This window comes from Leptinotarsa decemlineata, unplaced genomic scaffold (genome assembly GCF_025532065.1).
Source record: "Leptinotarsa decemlineata unplaced genomic scaffold, Ldec_3_MD MMD2_tig00002974_RagTag_RagTag, whole genome shotgun sequence".
Classification (NCBI taxonomy): Eukaryota; Metazoa; Arthropoda; class Insecta; order Coleoptera; family Chrysomelidae; genus Leptinotarsa; species Leptinotarsa decemlineata.
In genome coordinates this window covers 14,122,958-14,148,620 of record NW_027412578.1, presented here as the reverse complement: position 1 = coordinate 14,148,620, position 25,663 = coordinate 14,122,958, and the positions used below count along the sequence as shown (strand labels likewise).

General features: G+C 35.0%; 2 protein-coding genes across 7 annotated transcripts in view; one reads left to right on the top strand and one right to left on the bottom strand.

Moving 5' to 3' along the window:
* Positions 1–25,663, top strand: part of Csgalnact (Chondroitin sulfate N-acetylgalactosaminyltransferase) — a 337,563-nt gene that overhangs the window by 245,301 nt on the left and 66,599 nt on the right. The gene's annotated exons all lie outside the window — the stretch shown is intronic.
* Positions 1,043–20,307, bottom strand: LOC111514846 (uncharacterized). The gene is made up of 8 exons (XM_074177574.1): positions 20,167–20,307; positions 15,812–15,869; positions 10,546–10,725; positions 9,441–10,286; positions 7,256–7,438; positions 6,251–6,451; positions 2,414–2,680; positions 1,043–1,307 (listed from the first exon to the last, which is right to left on the bottom strand). The coding sequence occupies exons 1-8, from the start codon at positions 20,218–20,220 to the stop codon at positions 1,075–1,077; spliced, it is 2,022 nt and encodes a 673-aa protein (XP_074033675.1). The 5' UTR covers positions 20,221–20,307; the 3' UTR covers positions 1,043–1,074.

Sequence of the window (25,663 nt, the reverse complement as noted above, 5' to 3'; positions counted from 1 at the left end):
AGCCTTATGTCAAAATTTTCACCGGTTTGGCCTGTATATACTGTCAAGCAAACGCCACACTCTATTCTATATATACCAGATTTTTTCATTTCATCCCGTTTGGGTTTGGCATTGAACAGGGTTCTACCTAAACTATTATTACTTATGAAAGCTGTTGATATTTTGTATTCAGATAAATCATTTTGAATTCAGAATTATTTCTCTGAATATATTTATGGGCATGGACTTTAACATAAATAAAGTATTTGAGGTCAAATATTCTTAAGGTATTCAGAGATGTTATGAAAGTATTATACTGAAATAAAAATAGTGTGTGACCCGTTTCATTTTTCAAAATCAAAGGTGAAGAATTGAAAATATTTATTAGTATGTTACTATTCTCATACAGCCTGGTGAAGTACCTATGATTTTGTTTGTTTTTATCAAAAAGTTTAAAATGAGTTTTCATTAAAATAATGTTTCCGAACATAAATTTATAGGAGATGTTGAAAAAATATCTGTTACATGATTATTTTAGGCGGAGATCTAATTATTCTGAGTGATGAATATTCGCTTGGTATTGTATGTATTGTCCCAGAAGACAATATAATGAAAAATTTGTGAATATATCAAAGCATAATATATCTTCGAAAGTTGTGATGGGATGAGATATTCCAAAGATGTGATATTCCAAATTACCTTTATCAAAACACCCAACAACGTTTCAGAATATTACTGCATGTTTTGAAACTTTATGCAATGCACCCAAACGTTTTCTAATATTCTAGATTGTTCTAGTAATGTCTAAAAGGCGAAATTTACAGCATAAATATCTTAAAAGCAAGTTCTCAGATGAAAAAGGAACTTTCTCTATGAACAAGCTGATGAAACACTATGCTATCTTTGCGAATATTACTGGAGTTTTTTTTTTCCAAAACTCAATCGTTATTTTCAACACCTCGACACGTGTTTCGATAAGTCTATCTTTGCGAAGCCTTATCAAATGGGTAGTCCCTTTTGCAAAATTGATTCGATGATATGGATGGAATGAAAAATAATACGATACGGTTCAAACTCTATATATTTATGAAATGCTTACAAAACATGTTTACTTGTGAAGCATTCGAGAGATGTTTTTCCAAATCTGAATAATTCCATTCCTACTCCAGTGATAGCTCCCGAAACAAGGCAAACTGGCAGTGTTGCTGGCGTTGCCAGTAATTGTACCACCTTCAACAGGGTCAAAACGATATGCAGTACCACATTGCCAATGCTCACACCAAAATTACCCACAGCACCAAAGCGACACGACATGTTCGAACATACGTCTGAAAAATCGATATGGGTAAGAAACAAGTTAAAATCAATCCAAATCTGTAAGAAAAATTTCCATCATTACTTTAACGTTTTCAAAAAACACTTTATTATTTTCCTGTTTTATTAAAACGCAATTACACGTGTTTTGCTATGCACTAGCAAAACACGTGTAAAGACACGACTGAAGAAACAGTTTCAACGGTATACGAAGAAATTTGATGTATGAGAGCACCACAAATACTAATAATTGCGTTGGATTCTATTCGACAGGTATTAGTGCAGTATTCTTCACTGAAGTTATTCCTGCATATCCTGTTGGCGACACAGATGCCGCACAACTTCAGTGAAGAATCCTGCACTGACACCTTTCGGATATAATCCAACGCCAGTCGTGGTATCAGCCAGGGACAGTTGTTGAACGTCTCTGGAAAAAGTGTATAGAGCTTCAAGGAGGTTATGTTGAAAGGTTAATGAACTTTTTGCCAAAATGTTTGTGTTTCCTTCATTGGCCCGGATGTAACCCTTGCGAAAAAGAAAAATTCCGACCATTATACTGTAGGGAAAAAAATAAAATATTTGACAGGTTTGGACGTATTCCCAAAAACAGATCAAAACGTAAGTGAGAAAACCCCACATGTATCACAAATTGTGAAGTCAATGATACACCAGGAAAAATGAGAGAAAGTGAGAAAAATGACGATCCCTGGCTGGTTTAAGGCTACCATTGAGATGAAACACGACTTGATTAGCAGTTTCTATAGAAGATTTGTCATACAAAACAGATCAAAAGTTAAGTGAAAGGACCCCACAAGAAAAACGTTATGGTATTCACAGAAACAAACTAATGGTAGTCCAATTGAAAAACTGGCTTCCTAAATTGGTGAAGAGTTGGCTATAATAGACTAGTTAACTGATTCACATGGCAGTATTTCGCTGCTGACCCCCCAATGCGTGATTGTCAAGATTACTTCCATTCCATAGGCTCCATTATGAAATTTCATCGAATCTTCACTCAACATTTTTTTATCTGAGCTACCATTCGAAACTAAGTGAGATGGCTTATAACAGTTATTATATCACATTTTTCATTATGCAACGTGAGTATTTTTATACTTACGGAATACTTTGTTTGATGCGGTTCCAACTCCAGTAACAAGCAAATGAAAATCTTCCACTATCGCCGTGAGAATCCCCATAACTTTTTTCACAGTGCCTGCAGGACAATTCACCAGTTTCTTACCAACTTTCTCCGGAAGATCTTGAGACGAGTCGATTAAACAATTCAATGTTTTGTTATCTGCTTTCAAGATACTTGCCATCAATCCATCTCCGTAGAATAAATTGCTTACTACGAGGCTTTTACCTTTGACGATTCCTTCCAAAGCTGTAACGGAATGTAAAAAGAATAGAATAGGCGAAATATATTCAAAAATTGAATTGAACCTCTACAGAAATATTTTAGGTATCGTAGAGTTGCCAACTTTTATGTTTTTTTTAAAAGAACATGTTATACAGGTTGATTCACGGTGGATGGCACATTAGACGTTTCTGGTGAACCAGACAACGGATCACTTTGAAAATTTAATGGAGGGCATATTCGGACATTCTCTAGCCAACTAAAATATTTTCGACAATGCGGTGTTGCAGCTTCTATTAGAAAGCAGTATCAACTTTGATTTTTCAAATGGAACACTCTGTATATAATATTATTTTTGGAATCTCCAACAATTGCCCGACAACTTTTCTTGATATTTCCCTATACCTATCTGTTACCGTTTTCGAAATAAAAATTAATTTCAATTTTTTTCTTCGAAAATCATGACTAATCTCCGTTACTTCAATACAGGGTGGTAAAAAAATACAGTTTTTTCGTTTGCTTGAAAAAGTTGCTGAAATTTGATTATTTTAAATAGAACACCCTGTATATTATTGAAAACTCGGAAAGCTGCTGAAATTTGCTTTCTTTCTATGTATATCATGCGTATACCTAACTAGTCAAGTTTCGGACTTATGAACATTTATTAGTGAAAATGTCCCTTCAGAATGGTATTTCCATTCGGTATTTGGTAAGCAGGCCATGATTACTATTTGACAGTACCGTTGTGACATTCTCCTAATAATATCGACATTTTCGTCACTTCAGAAGTTGCAAATACCTTCAAAACGATGGAACAAAACTATTCAAACGAAGTTCTTATGAATTTGTTTATTATTTTTGGACAGTGTGACAAAATTATCAGCAGAACATGTAGAAAGTTCAATGAAATGTATCCGAATCTACCGCCAATGAACCTCAAGAAATTTATACGAATTCAGAACAATTTCAATATGTTTGGATAAACTTTAAAAAAGCACCAAGAAACTTGAAATTGGAAATATTGATATGAATAATTATAAAAAAGTAAAACAATCATGTGGAATATTTCAAAATATTTTCGAATCGCTGGCCGTTCACTTCCAAGCACTTCAAAATGCGGGTGTTGACTGCTTTCGTGGTGGCAGATCTGATTTCATTGGGATCCAAATCTTCAAATGTTTGGGCAATCCTTTCTAACAATTCATCTCTCGAACGCACGGGTATTTTGTAAACTTTTTCTTTAAACATTCCCCACAAATAAAAATCTAATGGATTAAGATCGGGGGATCTCGCTGGCCAATTCCATGGTCCCAAGCGCCTCATCCACCGATCGTCAAATAGTCTATCCAGTTCTGCGCTCACTTCTCTTGTGCAATGTGCAGGAGCTCTGTCTAGTTGGTACCAACAGTTTCGATAATCTTCGAGTGGCAGATTATTCACGAAACTGTCTACAGTATTCTCCAAAATATTCAGGTAGCTTCTGGATGTTAATGACTCCTCGTATATCACGTACCTCAATTTGTTGTCCATCAACATGCAGAAGACATTAAAACTAAATTTTTCTTGAAATTCGGCTTCTTTTGTGACGTGAGGATTTTCACTGGACCAATAATGACGATTTTTTCTATTGAAAATCCCTTCTCTCGAAAATTTCGATTCATCAGTCCAAATAATTTTATTTAAAAAAAGTGGATCTTCTTGAATGCGTGTCAACATTTCACAAAATTCTACTCTCTGTTGAGGATCTTGAGGCTTCATTGCTTGAATTTTGGTGAATTTATAATCATGCATTTTATGTCTTCGCAAGATTCTTTGAACCGATGAATATTTTATACCCAAATCTTCTTCAGCACTTCTTATCGATGACTCGGGAAATGCGTGAAAATATGCTAAGACATTATTCTGGTTGTCTTCGTAAGTTACGGGTCGAGGCAAGTTTCTTGGTGCTTTTAAAGTTGATCCAAATGCATTGAAATTGTTCTGAATTCGTATAAATTTCTTGAGGTTCATTGGCGGTAGATTCGGATACATTTCATTGAACTTTCTACATGTTCTGCTGATAATTTTGTCACACTGTCCAAAAATAATAAACAAATTCATAAGAACTTCGTTTGAATAGTTTTGTTCCATCGTTTTGAAGGTATTTGCAACTTCTGAAGTGACGAAAATGTCGATATTATTAGGAAAATGTCACAACGCTACTGTCAAATAGTAATCATGGCCTGCTTACCAAATACCGAATGGAAATACCATTCTGAAGGGACATTTTCACAAATAAATGTTCATAAGTCCGAAACTTGACTAGTTAGGCATAGGTATGATAGACATAGAAAGAAAGCAAATTTCAGCAGCTTTCCGAATTTTCAATAATATACAGGGTGTTCCATTTAAAATAATCAAATTTCAGCAACTTTTTCAAGCAAACGAAAAAACTGTATTTTTTACCACCTTGTATTGAAGTAACGGAGATTGGGCTGACGTGTGGGAAGGGTCCAAGTATCACCTAACTCCAAACCAAATTTTGATATCATAGTACTTCTTAACTAAAAGATATCGGCATTTTTAGAAGTCATGATTTTCGAAGAAAAAAATTGAAATTAATTTTTATTTCGAAAACGGTAACAGATTGGTATAGGGAAATATCAAGAAAAGTTGTCGGGCAATTATTGGAGATTCCAAAAATAATATTGTATACAGAGTGTTCCATTTGAAAAATCAAAGTTGCTACTGCTTTTTAATAGAAGCGGCAACACCGCATTGTCGAAAATATTTTAGTTGGCTAGAGAATGTCCGAATATGCCCTCCATTAAATTTTCAAAGTGATCCGTTGTCTGGTTCACCAGAAACGTCTAATGTGCCATCCACCGTGAATCAGCCTGTATTTATTGTTATATTATCCAATGATGGGTGTATTTTTGGGAGAGACAAGCTGTTGGGGAAGGAAGGTCCTCTTCTTCGTATTCATACAAAGTATGTGGCAAGCTTTTTTTTCTGTATTAAGATGTAGAAGTACAAAACTGAAACCTTTCTTTCCCAATAATTTATCACATATCCAATAGAGCTTGATATCCAAAAATTTCTCATGCGGAATACAGTGGCAAAAAATTCAAGGCAATAAGATTAATCTTTCTTGAAATACGCGACTTTGAAACTGCGCGATTGTCAGAAGCTAGTGTGTCACGAGATATGTGCGATTGTCGGTACACCGGTTGAATTGTTGTAAAATGAAGAATTGAATGTGGAGCAATTGTTGCATTTCTGTTTCGATAACTACACTCTTTTATATAATACAATACAACAGAAAATTAAACTTCCACACCATCTACGTTGACTTGTCTGGATCTTTAAAATATTTTCTGAACCGTTCCTTTGCGACTGTTCTGAAACAACAGATATACTCGGAGACTTTTTTTTTCGCCAATATTCTTCAAAGTAGGTGTCGATTACATTTCTGAATTAATTAAAGTGAGTCTATCGAATATTACTTCATGAATCGTTAAACGTACATATTTCTTCCTCAAGTTGCAGTCTTCTCAAAAAGATCCACTGATGGAATTGTATACGTGAGAAAAGTGCCCTTATCAGATTGATACTCACCAGATCGTAATATAGAATATCCAGTTTTCTGTGGTTTGGTGATGTAATAGAATAATATATTCACTGCATCGTCTATAGATCCGTCGAAACTCTGTATATAGTTTTCAAGCCACGTCAGAAATTCTGACAAGCTTTTTGACTTGAAGACATTACCCAAATTGGAAATTGAGAGATCTAAATCAGCCTGCCCTGAACCATTTCCTAAAAAATCATCAAAATAAGGGAAATATTATTTTGTTACATTACATTTTCATTAATTACAGTCAATGATACTTCCAAATATAATGGAATGGTTTTGTGACACGATGAAGAATGAGCTACTTTCACGTTAGTTTCTGTTTTACTGTGTTTAATTCTGCTTCATTGTGTATTATAATCCAGATGAAATTGTGGCTAGCTCTTACTACAACAACTCTTACTACAAGAAAATTTGTTCTGATCGGTGAAGTTCCTACAAGTAGTTGCTTCGGAATTCCACAGCAGCTCCTATTATCCTTGCACTCACAGAAACCAAAGTCAGTACTTCAACGAGAGATAATGCGGGAACCCCAAAACTTTGATGTGGTTTGAAATAGTGTCAAAGAAGAATAATAAATTCATATGCTGCGTTCATCGACCACCAAGCGATACACCATTAACTTTCTGCAAATCAATCATGCTAGTGCGGAAATTTCCATATTCGGTTACTTCAAGGTCCACAATATCGAATGGCTCAAATTTTCAAAGATCAACGACGAACAAGGTCGCACAACTGAAGCTTCTGCAATAAACAGCGGACTTACTTATAAATGAGCTAACCAGGATTCTTGACCGTGATGAAGGATATGCTAGTCTCCTGGATCTACATGCAACAACCAATCCAGAAACTTACACAGTTACCTTAAGGTCTACATTCAGATCTTCTAATGACAAACTCATTTCACATCGACGATGTGACTGTTTGTGACAACATTCAAATAATTTCGGGCAAAAGTCGGGCAATGTCGCCCTGGATTGATTCATTACCTTTCTTCGAATTGTCACCGAAGCTACCACTATTTCCAAAATCAATTGAACCGCTTATGAGGATACCATGATTACCTCCAACATCATCTCCAACTTGACCTCCTGTTTGAGCTCCAGCTTGACTTCCACCTTGACCTATACCATCAGTTTCTCCTTGATTTCCACCACGACCTTCGACCAAACCTATGAGAATAGATTTTTTTACTCTAAAATATAGTGCAACCTATATAAGGCAATAATAGTCAGTCATTTAGTTTTGTATCATTTTGAAACACCTTCCTTTTTTCTAAATGAAATATTTGAACTGAGTAACTATCAAAAGCCCTATTCGAACCAGATATATGTATTGCCTTCTCGAACTTTTCTCAAATCATTGCCAACTTGGGGTTTCCTGAAATCAGTTAGATAACGAAGTTATCCGACATTGATTTGAATTTATTTTTTTTCTATTAATGAATTCTTGATTTTCATCATCATTCTCAGTTTGTTCGGAGGTGACTGACAATGTTTCATGATGAATTCCACTAGTTCGGACTTCCATTGTCTAATATATAAAATTATTTGAAATCCCTTAAGAATTAAAAATAAATAGCTGTGAATAACAATTATATTGAGCAAAAAAACTGAAATGAAATAATAGTGAAATAAAATGCAAGTAAAAATAAAGCAACTTTTAGATACCGTTCAAAAAATCACAAATTCTACAACAAGGACTAAAACATTCATGAAGAACCGCCCCAGTGACAAATGGTTTAGCCTTTTTTTAAATAGACATCCCGAAATCTCCCAAAGAGTATCACAAAATTTAACTCCAAGTCGAGAGAGTGTGACTGAAAATCAAATTCGAAATTGGTTTACTGAGATTGAAGAATACCTAGAGTCGAAACATTTGTTTGATATCACCAGAAATCCAAACAGAATTTTCAACGCTGATGAAAGCGCATTCTATTTATCCCCAAAAGAGGGTAATGTTTTGGCCACAAAAGGAAATAAAAATGTTTACCGTTCTGCTGGAGACTAGAAAGAAAACGTAACGATATTGCTTACAGCCAATGCTGCTGGAAAAATTGCTCCGCCAATGATTGTTTTGGCATGTGAAAGAATTCCAGCGGCTATATCTCAAAGTGTTCCAACAGGCTGTGGCTTAGAAACTTCAGAAAATGGTTGGATGTGTTCTAGTGTTTTTTACGAATACATGACTAATATATTTTCTCCATGGCTAATAAAAGAAAACATTGAAAAACCAGTTTTGTTTTTTGTGGATGGGCACTTTTCTCATTTAACCATGCATGTGTCTAACTTTTATGCCCAAAATGGAATTGAATCAATAGCCTTATATCCAAATTCCACGCATTTACTCCAGCCAATGGATGTATCTGTTTTCGGCCCTTGAAACTGGCATTCAGAAATGAAGTACAGAAGTGGCGTATGGATAACTATGGCACCAACCTCAGAAGTGTAATTCTGCTGCAGTGTTTGAGAAAGCTTTGTCTCATATTACTGAAGAAACTATTTAAAATGGGTTTAAGGCTTCCGGGTTACATCCGTTCAATGTTAAAAACGATACAGATAAAATTGATTCAGAGTCTTCTGTCACATCACCAGTAGATGTTCATGAAGCATAGATTTCTTTCAACTTTTGATATCAATTTTGAAATCAAAAATATTTTTTGTGAGAGTTCCTTTTTCAGTTGCTTTTTTTTATTTTTGTTATTATTTTTATGGCTTATTTGTCTTTTATAAACATTTTCTATAAATGATTATCAATGAAAATGTTTTATCAGTAAGTAAAATGTAGCTGCTAATTCATGCTTGATTGATGGCAACCATTGGTTTTGTTAAAAAATTAGTGGCAATAATTGGTATTTTCGGATACCATGTATTTTGCCTTTAAACTTCTTATAGTGGCAATGACTGGTCGGTTACCTTACCTCACTAGATTATTTGGACTGCCTGTTTACTTTTAAATCACTTTTCTCTTGTACTCAAGGGTCTTTTTGTTTTGTGTTATTGCTGAATCATCTACACATTGCTCTAACCATATTTTATTGGTGTAATAATGTTGAACTCTCCAACAAAACTTCGACATTCTGGCCAGTCAATTAGCGTTTATGTGTGATTGCGTTTGTCCAGCAAATATAAAATAGGGAAAATCATTCATATGTATGTATAACGTGAAAATTACCTCCATTATATCCATTGTCTGGAAATCCACCAGAGTTACCCGATCCATCACCATCGTTTTCTTGAGAATCGTCATTTGTTTCGGAAGGTAAACCATTAGTATTTGGATCAGGAAATGTTACTGGTCCTTCGCTTTCTGAACTACCACCTCTGGCGCTTTCGAAATTCGGACCAGATCCGGAGCCCGAACCAGTTTGGGACCCAATGAGATCTCCTATGATAGAACCACCCTTCGAACTTTCAGAACCAAAATCTGTCGAACCGGATTTTCCAGAACCAGGACCAAGAAGACCACCAAGGAGACCTCCTAGGGATGATCCAATATCACCAACTCCTGAGTCTTTAGATCCAGAATTTCCAGAATCAGAATCTTTTGAATCGGATTTTCCAGAACCAGAACCAAAAAGACCACCAAAGAGACCTCCCAGGGATGAGCCAATATCACCAACTTCTGAGTCTTTAGATCCAGAATTTCCAGAACCAGAATCTTTCGAATCGGATTTTCCAGAACCAGAACCAAAAAGACCACCAAAGAGACCTCCCAGGGATGATCCAATATCACCAACTGCTGAGTCTTTAGATCCAGAATTTTCAGAACCAGAATTATGACCCTCAGCACCGACACTAACGGATCCAGATCCTTCCAAACTACCACCTCCAGCTCCATTATCTCCATCGCTAGCTTCTCCATTTTCTGAACCAGGATCAGAACCTTCCGGACTAGAACCTCCCTGATCAAAATCTCCTTGATCGGAGCCTGCCGGACTGGGTTCTCCTGGATCGGAATCTCCCGTTCCCGAACTTCCTGAACCAGGTTCTTCTGTTTCGGATTCTTCGGAATCAGAACCTGATAAGAAAAGGAAACTGTTATTCCGAAACTCCATGATGGTTGTAACAGATTCCTTCAGAACATAAGAGTTTTAGAAATCATTAATCATCACAACCATATATTGTTCAGTTTTGCATTCTACCAATCTGCCATCGCTATTTCCACAATTTCATCTGGGTGTAAAGAGTCATTTTCATTTCGAAAGGGATCAATGATATCAAGAATATTCCCCTAGTAGTGCTATTACCAAAATATGATTTCACCGGTTTATTATTACCTTTACCGAGTCCACTTCCTATAGATCCGCTGCCACCTATACTGATTCCATTTATTCCTAAAGTAGCAGATCCGCCTAGGTTTAAACCACCACCATCACCACTAACACCAACATCTTCATCAGCATCACCAGAAACTCCAGCACCAATATTAGCAGAACCACTTTCCTCAGCTGTTAAACCTACAGAAAAGACAATTTTCATTATTTGTATATCATACTAAATACTCCAGAAATCTAGCAAAGATGGTTTTTTGGCAAGGTTAACATTAATTCATATTGTTACGACAGGGAGTATACTACATTTGAGATATTCGTGTCATGTTTCCGAAATTGCGGAAAAACGACCCCATTTGGAGAAAAAGGAAGTGCTGCTTCAGTGCTGTTGCACAGTTTCACAATTCAATGAAAACTTCAATTCAATGAAATGCAGAGGTTATTGCTGAAATTGAGGCCTATTTTGAGGCAGAAGATAAATCGTTCTACAAGAGTGATATTAAAATGTTGGAGCGGCAAAAGAATGATTGTGTGGCTTTTGATGGGAATTACGATTACGATTAAGAAGGTTTAAAGTGTAAGAGTCTAAAGTTAGATAAATATTGCATTGAGAAACACTTTGAGGTTTGTGGTGTCTCCTGGAAAGCAAATAACCGAAGTACAATCATTGTAACTTGTTATAGGTCACCTTGTGGGGATCGTAATATTTTTAACCAACATATTCATCTTCTTTTGGAAGAGTTATACAAACCGAATGTAGATATCATTTGGAGATTTTAATATTGACTCAACTGCAAATGCAAGGGATAGCAATAACTTCAGTAAAGATATTTGTTCTTGTTTCAATTTACATCCAGTAGTTAAATGGCCGACTAGAGTTACCTCACATTCATGTACTATTATTGATCAGATTTTCACGAACGTGAATGATTCTGTCATTTGTGTCGTTGATGACGATATTTCTGACTACAAAACTGTACTCTTTGAACTTTTCAAAAGAGGAACTTCCTGTAGGCGAAGCTTTAATGAGCATGCAATTCAAAATTGTGTAGAAGCGTAGCAGCGAGAACCGTGGAATGATGTTTATGAGGCTAATAACATGAATAATGCTTTTGAAGCGTTCCATAATACGTTCATATATTATTTCAATCTATATTTTCCATTGAAGAAATATTGGAATATTGGTAATACCGCAAATAAGAAATGGGTAACAGATAAAGTAAAAATATCCAGTATGAAACTGAGAGATCTGCATACTTTGAAGTGTGCAAATCCTGATACTGTGATAGCTTCTTACAAATAAGCCAAAAAGGCTTCCAAAAAGGCTTCAAGAATTCCAAAAGAAATTATTATCGAAACAGAATAACGGGTTCATCAAATGCTAATAAAGCAGCTTGAAAAGTAATATCTGAACTGTCAAACAGAAAAGAAAACTCTGGGAATATTCAGATTAAACAAAATGAAATCGTGTATGATGATCCTGCGACTATTTCAAATCTATTCAATAATTTTTCCATCAACACACCGCAGGAAATAGTAAATAATATTATCACCGAATAAAATGTAAGCGAAGGGAGACTCATAAATATTCATCAACATTCTATATTTCTTGAACCTTTTATTCCGGAAGAACTACTCTCTCTATTGAGAAAAAATCTCAAGAACAAACATTCTTCTGGTCATGATGAGGCTCCTTCTTTCCTCATAAGTAAATGTCTCACCAGTATAATACAGCCTCTAACGTACTTGATCAATCTGTCATTTGTAACAGGGTCATTTCCGAAAGAATAAAAAATTGGGAAGCTAGTTCCAATACATAAAAAGCAGGACCGAGAAAAACTGGAAAATTATAGACCAGTAACAATAACTTCTAGTTTTTCAAAAATATTCGAATATTCTTACTTGGATAGACTCATTAACTTTTTGAGTAAGAATAAAATTCTTACTGACCAGCAACAAGATTTTCGATTAGATAAATCTACGAATACAGCAGTAATTAATTTTGTCGAGCGTTTGATATATTATATAGAAGCAGAAGAATGTCCTGTAGGCATTTTTTGCGACCTAAGCAGGGCCTTCGATTGTGTTGACCAAATAAATCTCGAAAATAATTATCGAAATTGTCTTCTTATGGTATAAGAGGGGTAGCATATGATTGGATTCAATCGTTTTTAGAAAGCAGAAAACAATATGTGAGTATAACACATAGCAATGAAAATACAACTCTTATACATCACTCCGATTATGCGGAGATTTTCATGAGTGTGCCACAAGGATTGGTATTAGGTCCGGTACTGTTTTCGCTTTGCATAAATGAAATGGACACAGTCATGAGAGATACTTTTGTGACGAAAATTCCGTACTTTGCCACCGATTCGAAGCTGGAATGATATATTATTTTCATTGAGTTTGGGTGGAGATATTTGTTGAGAGATCTTATAGCATAAAGCACCCTATTGAGTTTCATACATAGATCTTCTATATGTTCTGACCAGGTCAGAAATTCATTGATATATAAACCAAGAAACTTTGATTTTGATGTTATTTCTCTGTCTTTTGTAGCTATTTTGATTGTCGGTGGACATTTCAACTGCAACTGAGCGAAACAATACTGTGTGGGTTTTTGATTCGTTAAGAATTAATTTGTTGCTATCAAACCGTTCTTTTGTTATTTTAAAGAGATTTTCAGTATTTTCTATGATTTTTGGGAAATTTTCACCGCCAATCAATATATTTGTATCATCAGCATAGCTTGTTATGAACTGATAATTTCTGGTATTCGTTGAGCATAAGTCATTGGTAAAGATTATAAATAGAATCGGTCCGAGAATGCTACCTTGCGGTATTCCAATATTTGATTGAAGTATCTGTGATTTATAAATCATTCCCTCACGTTTAATGGAAACTCTCTGATTTCGATCATTCAGGTATGAACTAGCCCATTTCAAAGCGTTTCCCCTAACTCCATACTTCTCTAATTTATACATCAGAAGAGATCTGTCCAAACAGTCATATGCTTTAGAAAGATCTAAAAACATTCCTAAAGATAAATATTTTTTTTTCAATGAAATTCAATACCTGTTGAGTGAATTGGAAAATGGCTGACATTGTAGATCTACCTTGGATGTAACCATGTTGATTCTTACTGAAAATGTTACATTTATTAAAGAAATCTATCAGTTGTTCAGAAAATGCTAATTCAAACAATTTTGAGAAACCAGGAGGTTCACTTATTGGCCTATAATTTTCCATGAGTTCTATATCACCGTTTTTATATATAGGTGTAACTAAAGACAACTTCATTGATCCTGTGCCACGAGTCAGGAGAAGTTTTAGCTGACAAATGTAAAAATGTGATACAGGCACAGTTACACAAATTTTCTCTCAACAGAGTTGTAAAGGTATTCGAAAAACCTTTGAAACAAGGTGCCACTCGACCTACTTTCCCTATCTAAATAAGAGTCGTCGGACGTACCCCTCCGAGGGGGTGCGTACTACAAAAAATCTGATTAGTCTGAAAGGTGTCTCCCTTCAATTAGAAATCGACTTGTCCGAGCTTTTTTTAAAAATCTCACTTTTTATATTAAAAAGCGGCTCTGTTAAGTTTTCGTTGTTACACACTGTATACACATATATGTACATTTATAGTGCGTGTGCTCATGATTTTATGTGTGAAATTTGATGATTCCATTACATGTATATGTCTAATGGAAAATAAAGATTACTATTATTAATGAAGTCAATTTCGAACAATAAAAACGCGTTTTTCTCTTAGGTCCGGAACTTTTCTGTTACAATTATTTTATACATTCAAATCGAGTTACCTGTTATTGATGAAGCAATTTCAACAAAATCTTCAAATAAATGAAGGATTTTCAAATTGATGAGCTGTGAATTGAAGATAATTACTTTTTGGTTGAAACAACACGAAATAATGAATAAAAAAATGAAATATGAAATAATGAGTTTCAATAAATCAAACCAAAAGTAGGAGGTGATCTGAGTAATTTAGTTTTTGTTAACTCCTGACGGTGCGAAACGCATATACAGAAAATGTTCCCTTGTTCTAGTGTGTTTTCATCAGATTCTGAGCTTCTGAATCTACCTTTCAGAATTTTGGCGAGTGTTCCATTTTCTAATGGCTTGCACATGTTTGTCACAATCGTAGTTATTTCATTAATGAACTTTGGTTGTGTTTCCATACTTTTTTCATATTGGAATAATCTACTTCGTTCGATTTTATTGGTTAATGAGTTTCCTGAAATTTCAATAACTCAAGTTTTCTTACCTAGATTCCAGTTAATGATTGCTTTCAGGAATTCCTTATCATATTATTAATTTTTTAATTTGGAGCTTATCTGAATTTTGACAATAACGAACCTTATCATATGGAAATTATTCTATTGTTTCCATATTTTGATAACAAACTATTTTTTATCTTGGCTGCTTTTTTGAAAATGTTTCCTTGTGAGAAACTTTGAATTAACTTGAATACAAGGTCCATTTTTGAATCTCTACTGAAAAATCTAAATTCCATTTCTTATAAGAATAAAAAAATAATACAGTATTGGTACTTCTTGGTTTTAGTAGAGCGTTCGATACTATTAACTTCGATTTAATGTTATTAATTCTTGGCTATATAGGACTCTCTAAAATGCTATATCACTAATCAGATCATATCTCACCAACAAAAGGTTACCATAGAAGGAAACTGCTCACAATATTTAAATTTGATATTTTGAATTATGCTGATGTTTTGTATGGTCCATGTTTGACCAACCAATTCAAGAAAAAGATACAAAAAGTTCAGAATTCCTGCCTACGATTAATTTTTGGTATTAGAAGAAGAGAAAGAATATCACATAAACTGAAGGATACCGGCTGGTATCCTTAATTTTGATTCATTGTTAATATAAAAAAAGCTGCTTCAACAAGAGTTTTTTTTCCGGTTTGTGTCTAAAAGTTACTTTTTTGGACGATCTACACACTTTTGTATACAGTTGATTTTTGAAATTGATGCTTCCTTTCTTTCTTAGGAAGATTCCCTCATTTTTTTGTATAAACTACCAAAAACGTTCATTCCTGGGAATCAATCTTTCCTGAACATATACCCTCAGCGTTGCTCACACATATATTTCATCTCCTTCACAAGATTTTTTTCAATTATTCAGTTTGTTTACTTATTCGAATGAAATTGAATTTTCTGTGTCTATAATTGTAAATGTGAATTAGTATAGATTCTACGCAACTATTTTCAAAGACTCCCACTTACCAGGGTCCTTATTTGTTTGACGTTTACATCTGAAACATCCCCCTCTTGCCTGAGATATCTGAAAAAAACCGAATATTGATGGATATAATTAGAGTATACAGCAAACCGACTACGGAAATAGCATTCAACAACGCCTGCGAATGATAAAATTGTTTTATCAATATAGGTGTTCTGTTTGGGCAACGTACCACGTGCTTCGCCCAATTTACGGTCGCCCTCGTTCTATTGAAAGGACTATTCACAATGTGGTGGATAAATTCTAGTCCACTGGTTCAATAAACGATCTATTAACACCCGTACGTCGACGAAACGCCGAAAACATCGCCGCTGTCTGTGAGAGTGTGCAGGATAATTCGATGAAGACGATTTCATGTCTCTCTCAAGAACTCTGCCTTCCGCAGACCAAAATTCTGTGAATTTTGCGTCGTGACTTGGGCCTGCATCCGTACAGAATGACCCAGGAACTGAAGGAAAACGACGCGTGTTTGCTGAATGGGTTTTGGAGCAGATGGCAACTGACCCAAATTTTCATCAAAAAATCGTCTTCGAGGTGAACGAATGAAATTGGCGGACGATGCCAATCCACATGAGATTCAAGAGCGTCCAGCTCATTTCGAAAAGTCACTGTTTGATGTGGATTTTGGGCTGGCGGCGTAGGCCAAGACATCACTGTCAACGCCGATCACAAACTCTTTTTGGTCTAAATTGGGAGATCTGGACAGCAACGATATGTGGTTCCAACAGGACGGTGCCACATTGGATATTCTGCACGGGCGATTTGAGGTTATGGTCATCTTTCGTGGAGGTGATGTGAACTGACCATCGATATCGTGTGATTTGACACCGTTAGACATTTCCTTTTGGGGTGTATGCGAATAAGCTAGAAACCACAGCGGTCTTCAAAAGCCAAGTCAACCTATGCCATCGGAAGCGCTTAATGAAAGACCCTGTATATGGAATCAGTACAAAAAGTCTTTATCTGGGTAATTAATCCAACAAAAGCTCATGGACGTTGAACAGACTCAAGTATGGGGTGAAGATGCCGCAAGTCAAGTTATAATGAAGATACTGGGAATACATATTGAGAATAACAAACAGAAACTGGAGAAAGGACCATAAAATTCGGACCAGTATTCACAAATATGATAGAAGAGTCAGGACTGGAGCTTCCCAAAATAGTGATGAGGGTTTATTGGTGTGCAAAAAGATGATGACAGAGGTAGAAAAGACTTAAAACTGCTGCGAAGCTGCAAAAAGAACCAAAACTTACACTTCTAGAACTGTGAGTAGACTTAAAAACATGGAAACATGGATAATGATTAAGGCTGCGTTAAGAATTCAAAGAAGGCTTTGAGATTCACCATTTTTATATCAATCACATGGAAGATATTAGAAAAACTACTTACCAGGCGTATGACACAGGCTAACAGGTGTACCAAGAGCCATTATATAATTCGCAAAAAAGACCAAGGTAAAAAACCAAGCACCACAAAATTCAAAGAAGAACAGATTCACACGTCAAGGAAGGTAAAAATATCTAGATTGAGTGTGGTGAATTATCAGTAATGGTAACTTGTTGAGGAACTCTCCAAGATTCAAGACAAAATTCCGAGGATAACAGTGAGTTTCCCACTCCAGAAGTTCATCTAGCTGGACTTCAAGGACTATGACAGATTCATGAGAATTTGTCACTGAACTTCCAATTTTTATTGCGTTTCGACTTTTTCCTATCGAAAAAAGAAGTGAATTCAATGAAAAAGCCTGATTCACACCAATGATGAATAATTCGCGCGTGCAAAGTGACTACTTTTCAAATAACCAGTCTCAATGATCTACAGAACAAAATAACACGGGTCCTAAGACAGAACCTTGTCGGACACCCATATCAATAGAGGGATAGAGATAGCTTGTCACATTTTCCAGGGATTTTAATATTTCGGTGACATATTTGCAAATATGGAAAGCTACAAAAACAAACATTTACTTGATAGGATAAATGTTCAACCCAAAGGATGATAATATGAGTTTTCATAAATCCCATACGTCAAAATGTTGATATAATTCTACGTACAACATGGGTGTAGGCATCGGATTATCTTACTTGTGTTTGAAAATATGAAACAAAAGTTATATTTCACAAGTTTATTTTTTTCACAGACTGAGAATGAAGTTATCATTCTTTTTTCAGTACTGTTCATTTTTGTTGAACCTTTTTGTAGCTTTATATTCGCAGAAAATATGTGACTAATCAACACATTTTTCTGTAAACTCCATTGTGGTTTTTGTTCTTTCTCCTTTGAAAGTTCATATTGTTTAATAGAAATGATGAAATATCAAATGTATTAATTTTCCTAATCCATATGTGATAAAAAATACAACTATTGCGTCACATACGACTTTAGAATAATTTATGTTCAAGAACAACATTCGATATATTATTTTTAAACTTCGAAATTTTGCATATTATATTTGGAAAATTCATTACAAACTGTTTTTATTTTTATAAACTATTGGTTATTGAAGGTGAAACTGGATTAACTAACGTAGAATTAATCCAGAACAAGCTCTTTTTCCAATCACCAGCAAAGCAATACTCGACGTTTCACCAACCAAGTTGGCGTCTTCAGTTGAAGAAAACTGAATATTGCATTACTGGTGATTGGAAAGAGTACTTTTTATTGGAATGATTGAGGAACCAGAAGAGACTTGTTTCAAATGAAGCTATATGGTTTTGTTTTGTACAGTAGATATTTTGTTTCAATAATAATAGTCAAGTACAACTTTGGTTTTGTGGTAATAATAAGAATTATATAAGACTAATGCAACCCTGAGAGCAGTACTGATTAATTTTTTTCTGAATGGGTTTTTATTCGATATTGAATATCACAACTTTCGTGCTATTTAATATTTTGTACTGGAATCAAACCGAAATTTTTTTGGAATTCTGAAGTTCGTACAGGATTTGAATTCGTTTCTGTTCAGTAATTTTAAGTATGGATAACAATTTTTTAGAAATCGATGAAAACGACTCAATTTTTTCAGGAATTTCAAAAAAATTATTAACTGTCTTCACGAGTGAAAAACTTTCTGAAAAACATATTTACATAAAAAAATAGCCTCTACAAACGACTACATGAACGAGTATGTCTATCTGAAGAATACCTATATAGAGAAAACTTTCGATGTGAAACAAACAACCGATTGCTGGTATGGCGACGGGTCGCCACGCGCAAGCGACTGTGCGATTCTCCTCCCAATGGTTTGGCGTGACGCTATCTTTCTCGTCATACTGAGATCGAATTCCTACAGTGTATACAGTTGTGTTTACTAGAGAATACATAACTGTGTGATAAGCACACGTTCATTTGGTCTGTCTCAAGGGTCAGTAAATGTAGTCTCTCTTGGTAGATTAAAAGTTACACAATTTTCATAGCATATAATATTTTTAAATCAAATAATAAAATAGATTTCAATTCCATTTTGTGAAAAATAATGCACTAAAACACTTGTTTGAAGAATCACTTTCATAAAGACTGACAAGATTGTAGTTCAGAACCAGCTAAAAGCAAGTAGTGCACGAATGTTTGATATCTTCAGTAATATATTGCAATAACTCGAGTTCACTATTGTTAAAGCCACCATGTATATTTCATAATTGATATTTTACATCGCCAGGCATCCTGTGACCACTCACATTTTTTTTGTATGCAAAAATATCAAACAAATATCCTAAGATTTAGATAATATCCAGAGTTTATCTTGATTAATTCAAATCGAGGTCTTATTCCACAGAAAGAGTAACTCCAAATTTTTTTAAGAATATGTAGATATGTGAAGCAATCTGACATCAAATTTTTGTTATACGTGTTTTGAAAAGTTTTCGTTGATGGTCCAAAAAGAGCTCATTTTGCCATTGATATCATTTATTCTCAGGTAGATGTAAAAAGCTGACAAATCCATTGAAAAAACTCGATCTTTAACTCAATCATTATTTGAAAGTAGATGTTTGAAAAGGGCTTTTTCCTTTCAGTTTGTATCTGAAAGTTAGGTACTTCTTTACATGATCACAACTTCTACACTTCTTCTTCACTAAAAAATTTTCGTTTCCATTTAAAATAGGCTTCTTTTCAATCGCCCTCTATTCAAAAAAATAGTCAATATTTCAAAATTCCCACCCTATCAAAATTATAGTTATCAAACATTTGTTTTTATTCAAATATTCGTCCAGAGAAAGATAGAAAGCAGAAAAAAGTACTTTCACTGAGTCATTGCGAATTTTTCGAAAATTATTATACCTTTTTATTGGTTCATGGAAACTAAAGTGGTGAAATAAAAAGTAGAGAAAAAAAACTCACCCCAACATATCCCAAAACTGCCACCAGCAGCAAAACCCGTCCTACAGCCAACATTTTTCAACTCAGATTGTTACAAAATCTGAAGTCCTCAAACCTTTTACTGCTAATGGTACACTCGTTAGCCGCTATTTCAATTTAAATACTTCTTTGCTAATTAAAATTACCTGCTTATCTAATATTTGTGTTGTTAATTGGCGATAAAAGGTTGAGATTGCTTTCCTTAGTCAGACGTTATATCTTCCAGGTGACATGTGAAGGATATTGTACTTCAAATTTGGTGATAGGAAATTCCAATTAAAGAAAGCGTATTGAATTTTGAAATTTCAAAGTGATTATCAGATCATCACTTCATGAACGAAAATCAAAAAATACTAGAGGTTTATACTGAAAAGTATTTCAAAATGCCATAACTATCACTATCTATGATACGACTTAATTGATAGCAAATTGCCAATCAAACTTCGAACACCTGGATTGCAAGAAGATTTATGGACTTCTGGCAGAATCTTCCAGGTAATCCCAGGAGAGAGAGCCAAACGCATATTGGAACGCCCCAGCCGAGCACTGATAAAGTCTCAAATTGATTATCACCGTTGGAAGAGGTCAACTCTGATGCAGGATGCCACAGAACGATTTGAAGAAATAAGAAGAAAGACCTTGGAAGAGGATCATGGACCAATCCTGCCAAGATTGAAAGCACGTGCTCGAAGATCCGACAAGACATGGAGAATACCCACAACAGGAAGTGGGGAAAGTTGGTGAAGAAACAATGCCCAAATGCAGAACGAGAACAGGACAACTATAAAGCCGCTAACGTCATCAACATGAGTCCCCAGCCCGCTCACGAACATAGAGGAATCTTTGTTGAGGAAAGGTCTAAACTTCCCCATTGCACCAACATCTGTGCCCACTTTGGAAATAATAACTGCAGTAAAATCCATCAGTTCCCTTATTGATCAGATCGAGGCAGAAGAATTCAGATGGAAGATCAGAGAACAGCTAGATCGAGAACCAGTTCCAACTTCTAACATCAGCAATGAAGAACGAAAAGCCCTGAACGGGCTACGTAGAGACAACACCATCAAGATCTCACCTGCAGATGAGGGAAATGCTACTGTTGTGATGATAAAAATAATAATAATAATATTTATTCACACACAAGGATAATAGTACAAAATTGTAATTTGAAAACAAATTTCTAAAACTAACGGTGAATAAATTTACAGCTTACCAAGTACAAGTACTTGTTTGTAAGTTTTAAAAGAAACACATAAGACATTACTAATTGAAACGGAATATACATACACAGAGTGTATAAGTTCATCTAATAAAATGATCTAAAATTAAAATCTAAAAGCAAAAACATACTAAAATATCTACATTGAAGAATTCAATGGTAAAAATGTCATTACTTTTATTATACTTTTTTTTATTCTATTCATTTTAATCCATTGCCTATTTGATTCAACTCTCTATAATTTCATGAGGATAGTTTGTTTCTGCTTGTATTTTGTACATAATGTTTAAGAATTTTTTTTAAACCGTTTGGGGAGACCTCATTTTTGATATCATTTGGCAATGTATTAAACAACTTAGGCCCAAGATATGGATAGCTTTTTTGCCCGATCGACTTATACATAAGGGGTGATTTGTAATTGGGAACACGTGTGAATCGTTGTATTCATGTCACGTGCAACTATATGGGTGTCTGCAATATGCTGTGTAATGTCCGTTGTAAGTAGTCCCACTGTGATTTGAAAGGGTATATAGATTATAACGACAAGGAGCCACATTGTCTGCTGCATAACTGCTCATATCTAATTCATCTGAAGAAAAGTCAATGGAAACATTCAATTTGCCTCTGAACCTTTCCGTCGGAGAGAATCTTTTCAAATGAATTACTAAAATACGGGGAAACTTATAGATTGATAAGGACTTTGTACATTTTCTCCTTTGCTTGCACCTCGAACACATTGGTTTTTCATCTCCATCCAGAGTTTCCTCTCTTGTGAAAGAATCCAAGCAATGTGACAAACTCACTTGGCCAGATCTTTGTGGTATGGAAAGTTTGGAAATGGAGTGTCCACAGTGTGTGCACTCCATAGTGGATTTTAACTGACCAACGAAATAGTCTACAATTTTAGAGTTGTTCATATTCAAATATCTCTGCCAGGACTCTTGTTATAATTAACGTTAAACTTGGGATAAACATTTTTTGACTGCGGATTATTGTTCATTGATGTATCCCAACATTACGTAATTTTTTTCATTCCTTAATATTTACATTTGATATGTTTAAATAATTTTTTTTGTTTTTATGTCAGAGTGACGAAAGGCGCGCGGAAGCCAGACTACCCGCTTCTGGCTCTATTTTCAGGGCTCTGTAAAAATTATAAATAATCGAGATACAGTTTCGGGAGTCGGGACTTTTTTTACGCAAATTCATTGATCTTTTCAAATCTAATTTGAAATTTCCAAAATTTTGAAAATTTTCCGAGATATTAAGAAAAAACTAAAGCCCCATTTTTTTCTTTCACTCAATTGTTTATAACTTTTGTAATTTTCATCGGCGCGTTTTCGGACCTTTCCTTAAACTTTCTCGGCAAAAATACGAATCGAATGACACCTTGGTCGTAATTTTTGGACAGGGCTGAAAAATGTTACAAAAAAAGTACATGCGAACTAGACTATTTGTTCTATATTAGTTTATTAGATTTGACAGAACTGATGTTAACTATCGAAGAGGAGGAATAGGAATGTATATCCATAAGTCTCTCAATTACAAGGTTGAATATCAAAAAATCAATTCTAATATTGAACAATGTTAGATTTCAGTCACATTATCACGAAATAAATTCATTATAGTCGGTGCCTACAGGCCTCACATCTCCAATGTACTTGAATTTTTTAATGAACTGGAAGAAGTTAATTAAGAAAATTGTAAATTAATATTGTATATGTGATGGAATCGGCCGATACTTGATGAAAATCCATAACTAACGTATTCCAAAAACACTTTATTGTGAGATTTTCACTAAATTGTTTTACAAAAACGCAACACGTGTTTCGCCATACAATGGCTTTATCTGGCGTGTCTTTCAACTAATTCTACACATTCAATACTAAATATATATATAGTTTATGGAGTACCTGAAATCAAAGTACCTGTAAACGAAGTACCTGAATTTTGAGTAGCTGATATTTTACCTGAGTTTCTAACGAATTAAATTACCTGCACTTATGTTCCATTTTCACATTTGAAAAAATATATTCAGTAACGGAGAGTTATTGAGTTCTAATTGATCATTCAGTAAATTGCCCGAATTCCTGAATCTATTGATTTCTAAACATTCTAGAAGATTAAGTTTCAAACTCTTCTCTTCTGAATGTAACACCTCGTACACATGATTGAACTCATGTCCCACTGCTAAAAGATGGTTTGCAAATGTGGAATTGGTCTTTCTATTTACAAAACTATGTTCTTTAATTCGTTGGAAAAATGTTTTTCCTGTTTGGCCAATATACAGTTTTGGACAAGAGCCACAAGTCAGCTTATATACTCCTGATCTATCCGACACCAAAGTTTTGTCCTTATTGTTTTTAATAAATTTACTTAGGTTATTATTCGTTCTATAAGCTACGTTTACGCCTTCTTTCTTCAAAAAACGGGCAATATTCCTGTTTGGTTCCCCCACATATGTCAATGTCTTATAACTAACGTTATCGCATCTTGAATATAGGTAGACCAGATCCATGGCTTGCTTTTGTCGTTTTTTGGAAAGAATGGAGTTTACAATATCTACCTTATAACCGTTATTAATCGCGATTTGTTTGATCAAATTCAGCTCTTTCTGGAAATCCCTATCAGACAGTGGAATATTCAATAATCTGTGAAGCATACTATTGAATGCAGCAACTTTATGCTGGTACGGGTGTGTGGAGGAATTATGTATGATAATGTCCGTGTACGATGGTTTGTGGAAAATTGCAAACTCATGTTTATCTCATGTTTACCTCCTCTCAGTGGGAGGGAGGTAAAGAGGGAGGTAAATAATTCAATAAATTACCTGGACTTAACCATTACGAAAAATAACAATAAACAACAATTAGTTGAAAGACAAGCCAGATGAAGCCATTGTATGGCGAAACACGTGTTGCGTTTTTGTAAAACAATTTAGTGAAAATCTCACAATAAAGTGTTTTTGGAATACGTTAATATTGTGTTTCTATGGTTAAGTTGAAAAAATCCTCGGCTGACACTTCGCCACTTTATCTTTGTTGGATACCTGTTATTGTTATCTCTACATGTGTGTTTGAAGATGAATAAAGGCGATTTATTATTATGATTATTATTATTGAATAAGTAGTTACTGAGATATTACAGTTTGAAGTGCCAACGGGCAACTTTTGGAACAACCAATAAAATCTTTAATAAATTGATGGATGCAGCCGTTACTACGTGGTGGAAAGTCATAATGAAGAAAAGAGAACTGGAACTTTCTATGTTTTTTATCACTTTTATTTGTAACTAACGTTACTGCAGTTTCGTCTTATACGGACATTTTCAAACTTATACAATAAACTCTAGTTTATTGTATAAGAAATTTTAATATTCGCCTTGTTTTTGAACAGATTTCAAATTAATTTCGTTTCTAATTCTTCTTCTACTATCTGTTCAATTCAGGGAAACATCAAAGAACTTGGGCCAATCCTGCCACAACCCAATTCTGTAATCTAGCCCTATTTTCCACCTTCACAAATTCTCCACCTTGCGGTCTTTAGTCAGATGTCGCGAAACCGACACCTCGACTAACCTTCCAGGAAGGGTTCGTTTACTAAATAAACACCCCCGTGAAATGCAGAGCAACCCTTCCTCGGGCCATCACCTCGTCAGCGTCATTACGACGATAAAATCTTAATCCTCGAAAGGACGATTCCCTTGTTTATTGCCTCTTTGTCACGACGTATGTCAGCCCTTATCGGCGGGCCCTGCAGCACCGAGCCTCCCATTCCGGTTATCTGCCGACACCAACGACACATTATCTTGTTATTTTTGCTCACTTCGGAGCTCACCTTTTCGGAGGGTGACGTCCATCAGCGGAATAGAGCTCAACGAGTGATTACTTCTCGTTGAGGGTTTCAATGTCATGTTTCAACGAGGTACGTTAGTGTGAAATTGTATTATAGGACCGCTACAGTTCGTTACGTTATTAGTCCAGCAGGTGACTTATTTCAGTACGAGTGGTTTTACAGGCGAGACGGCGTGGGAGCCGACTCTGGAATCTATATTACTGGAGTTTTTTCCCAACACCAAACCGTTATTTTAACACCTCGACACGTGTTTCGATCACCAAGTGATCATCTTCAAAGAGGAAGATTAAAACTAGAAACTAATGCGAGCTAACCCTATTTATGCTATATAGGTATCCCATACAGGTAAACTATCCAGGCGTACCACCCATACAGGCATACCAACCTGAATTAATTTCACAATTTT

Coding starts and splice junctions, on each gene's coding strand:
- LOC111514846 (XM_074177574.1), bottom strand. CDS start 20,220: ATGTTGGCTGTAGGACGGGTTTTGCTGCTGGTGGCAGTTTTGGGATAT. Junction 6,452..7,255: donor CGGTGACAATTCGAAGAAAG/GTAATGAATCAA, acceptor ATGATTTTTTAG/GAAATGGTTCAGGGCAGGCT. Junction 1,308..2,413: donor CGCATCAAACAAAGTATTCC/GTAAGTATAAAA, acceptor TCGATTTTTCAG/ACGTATGTTCGAACATGTCG.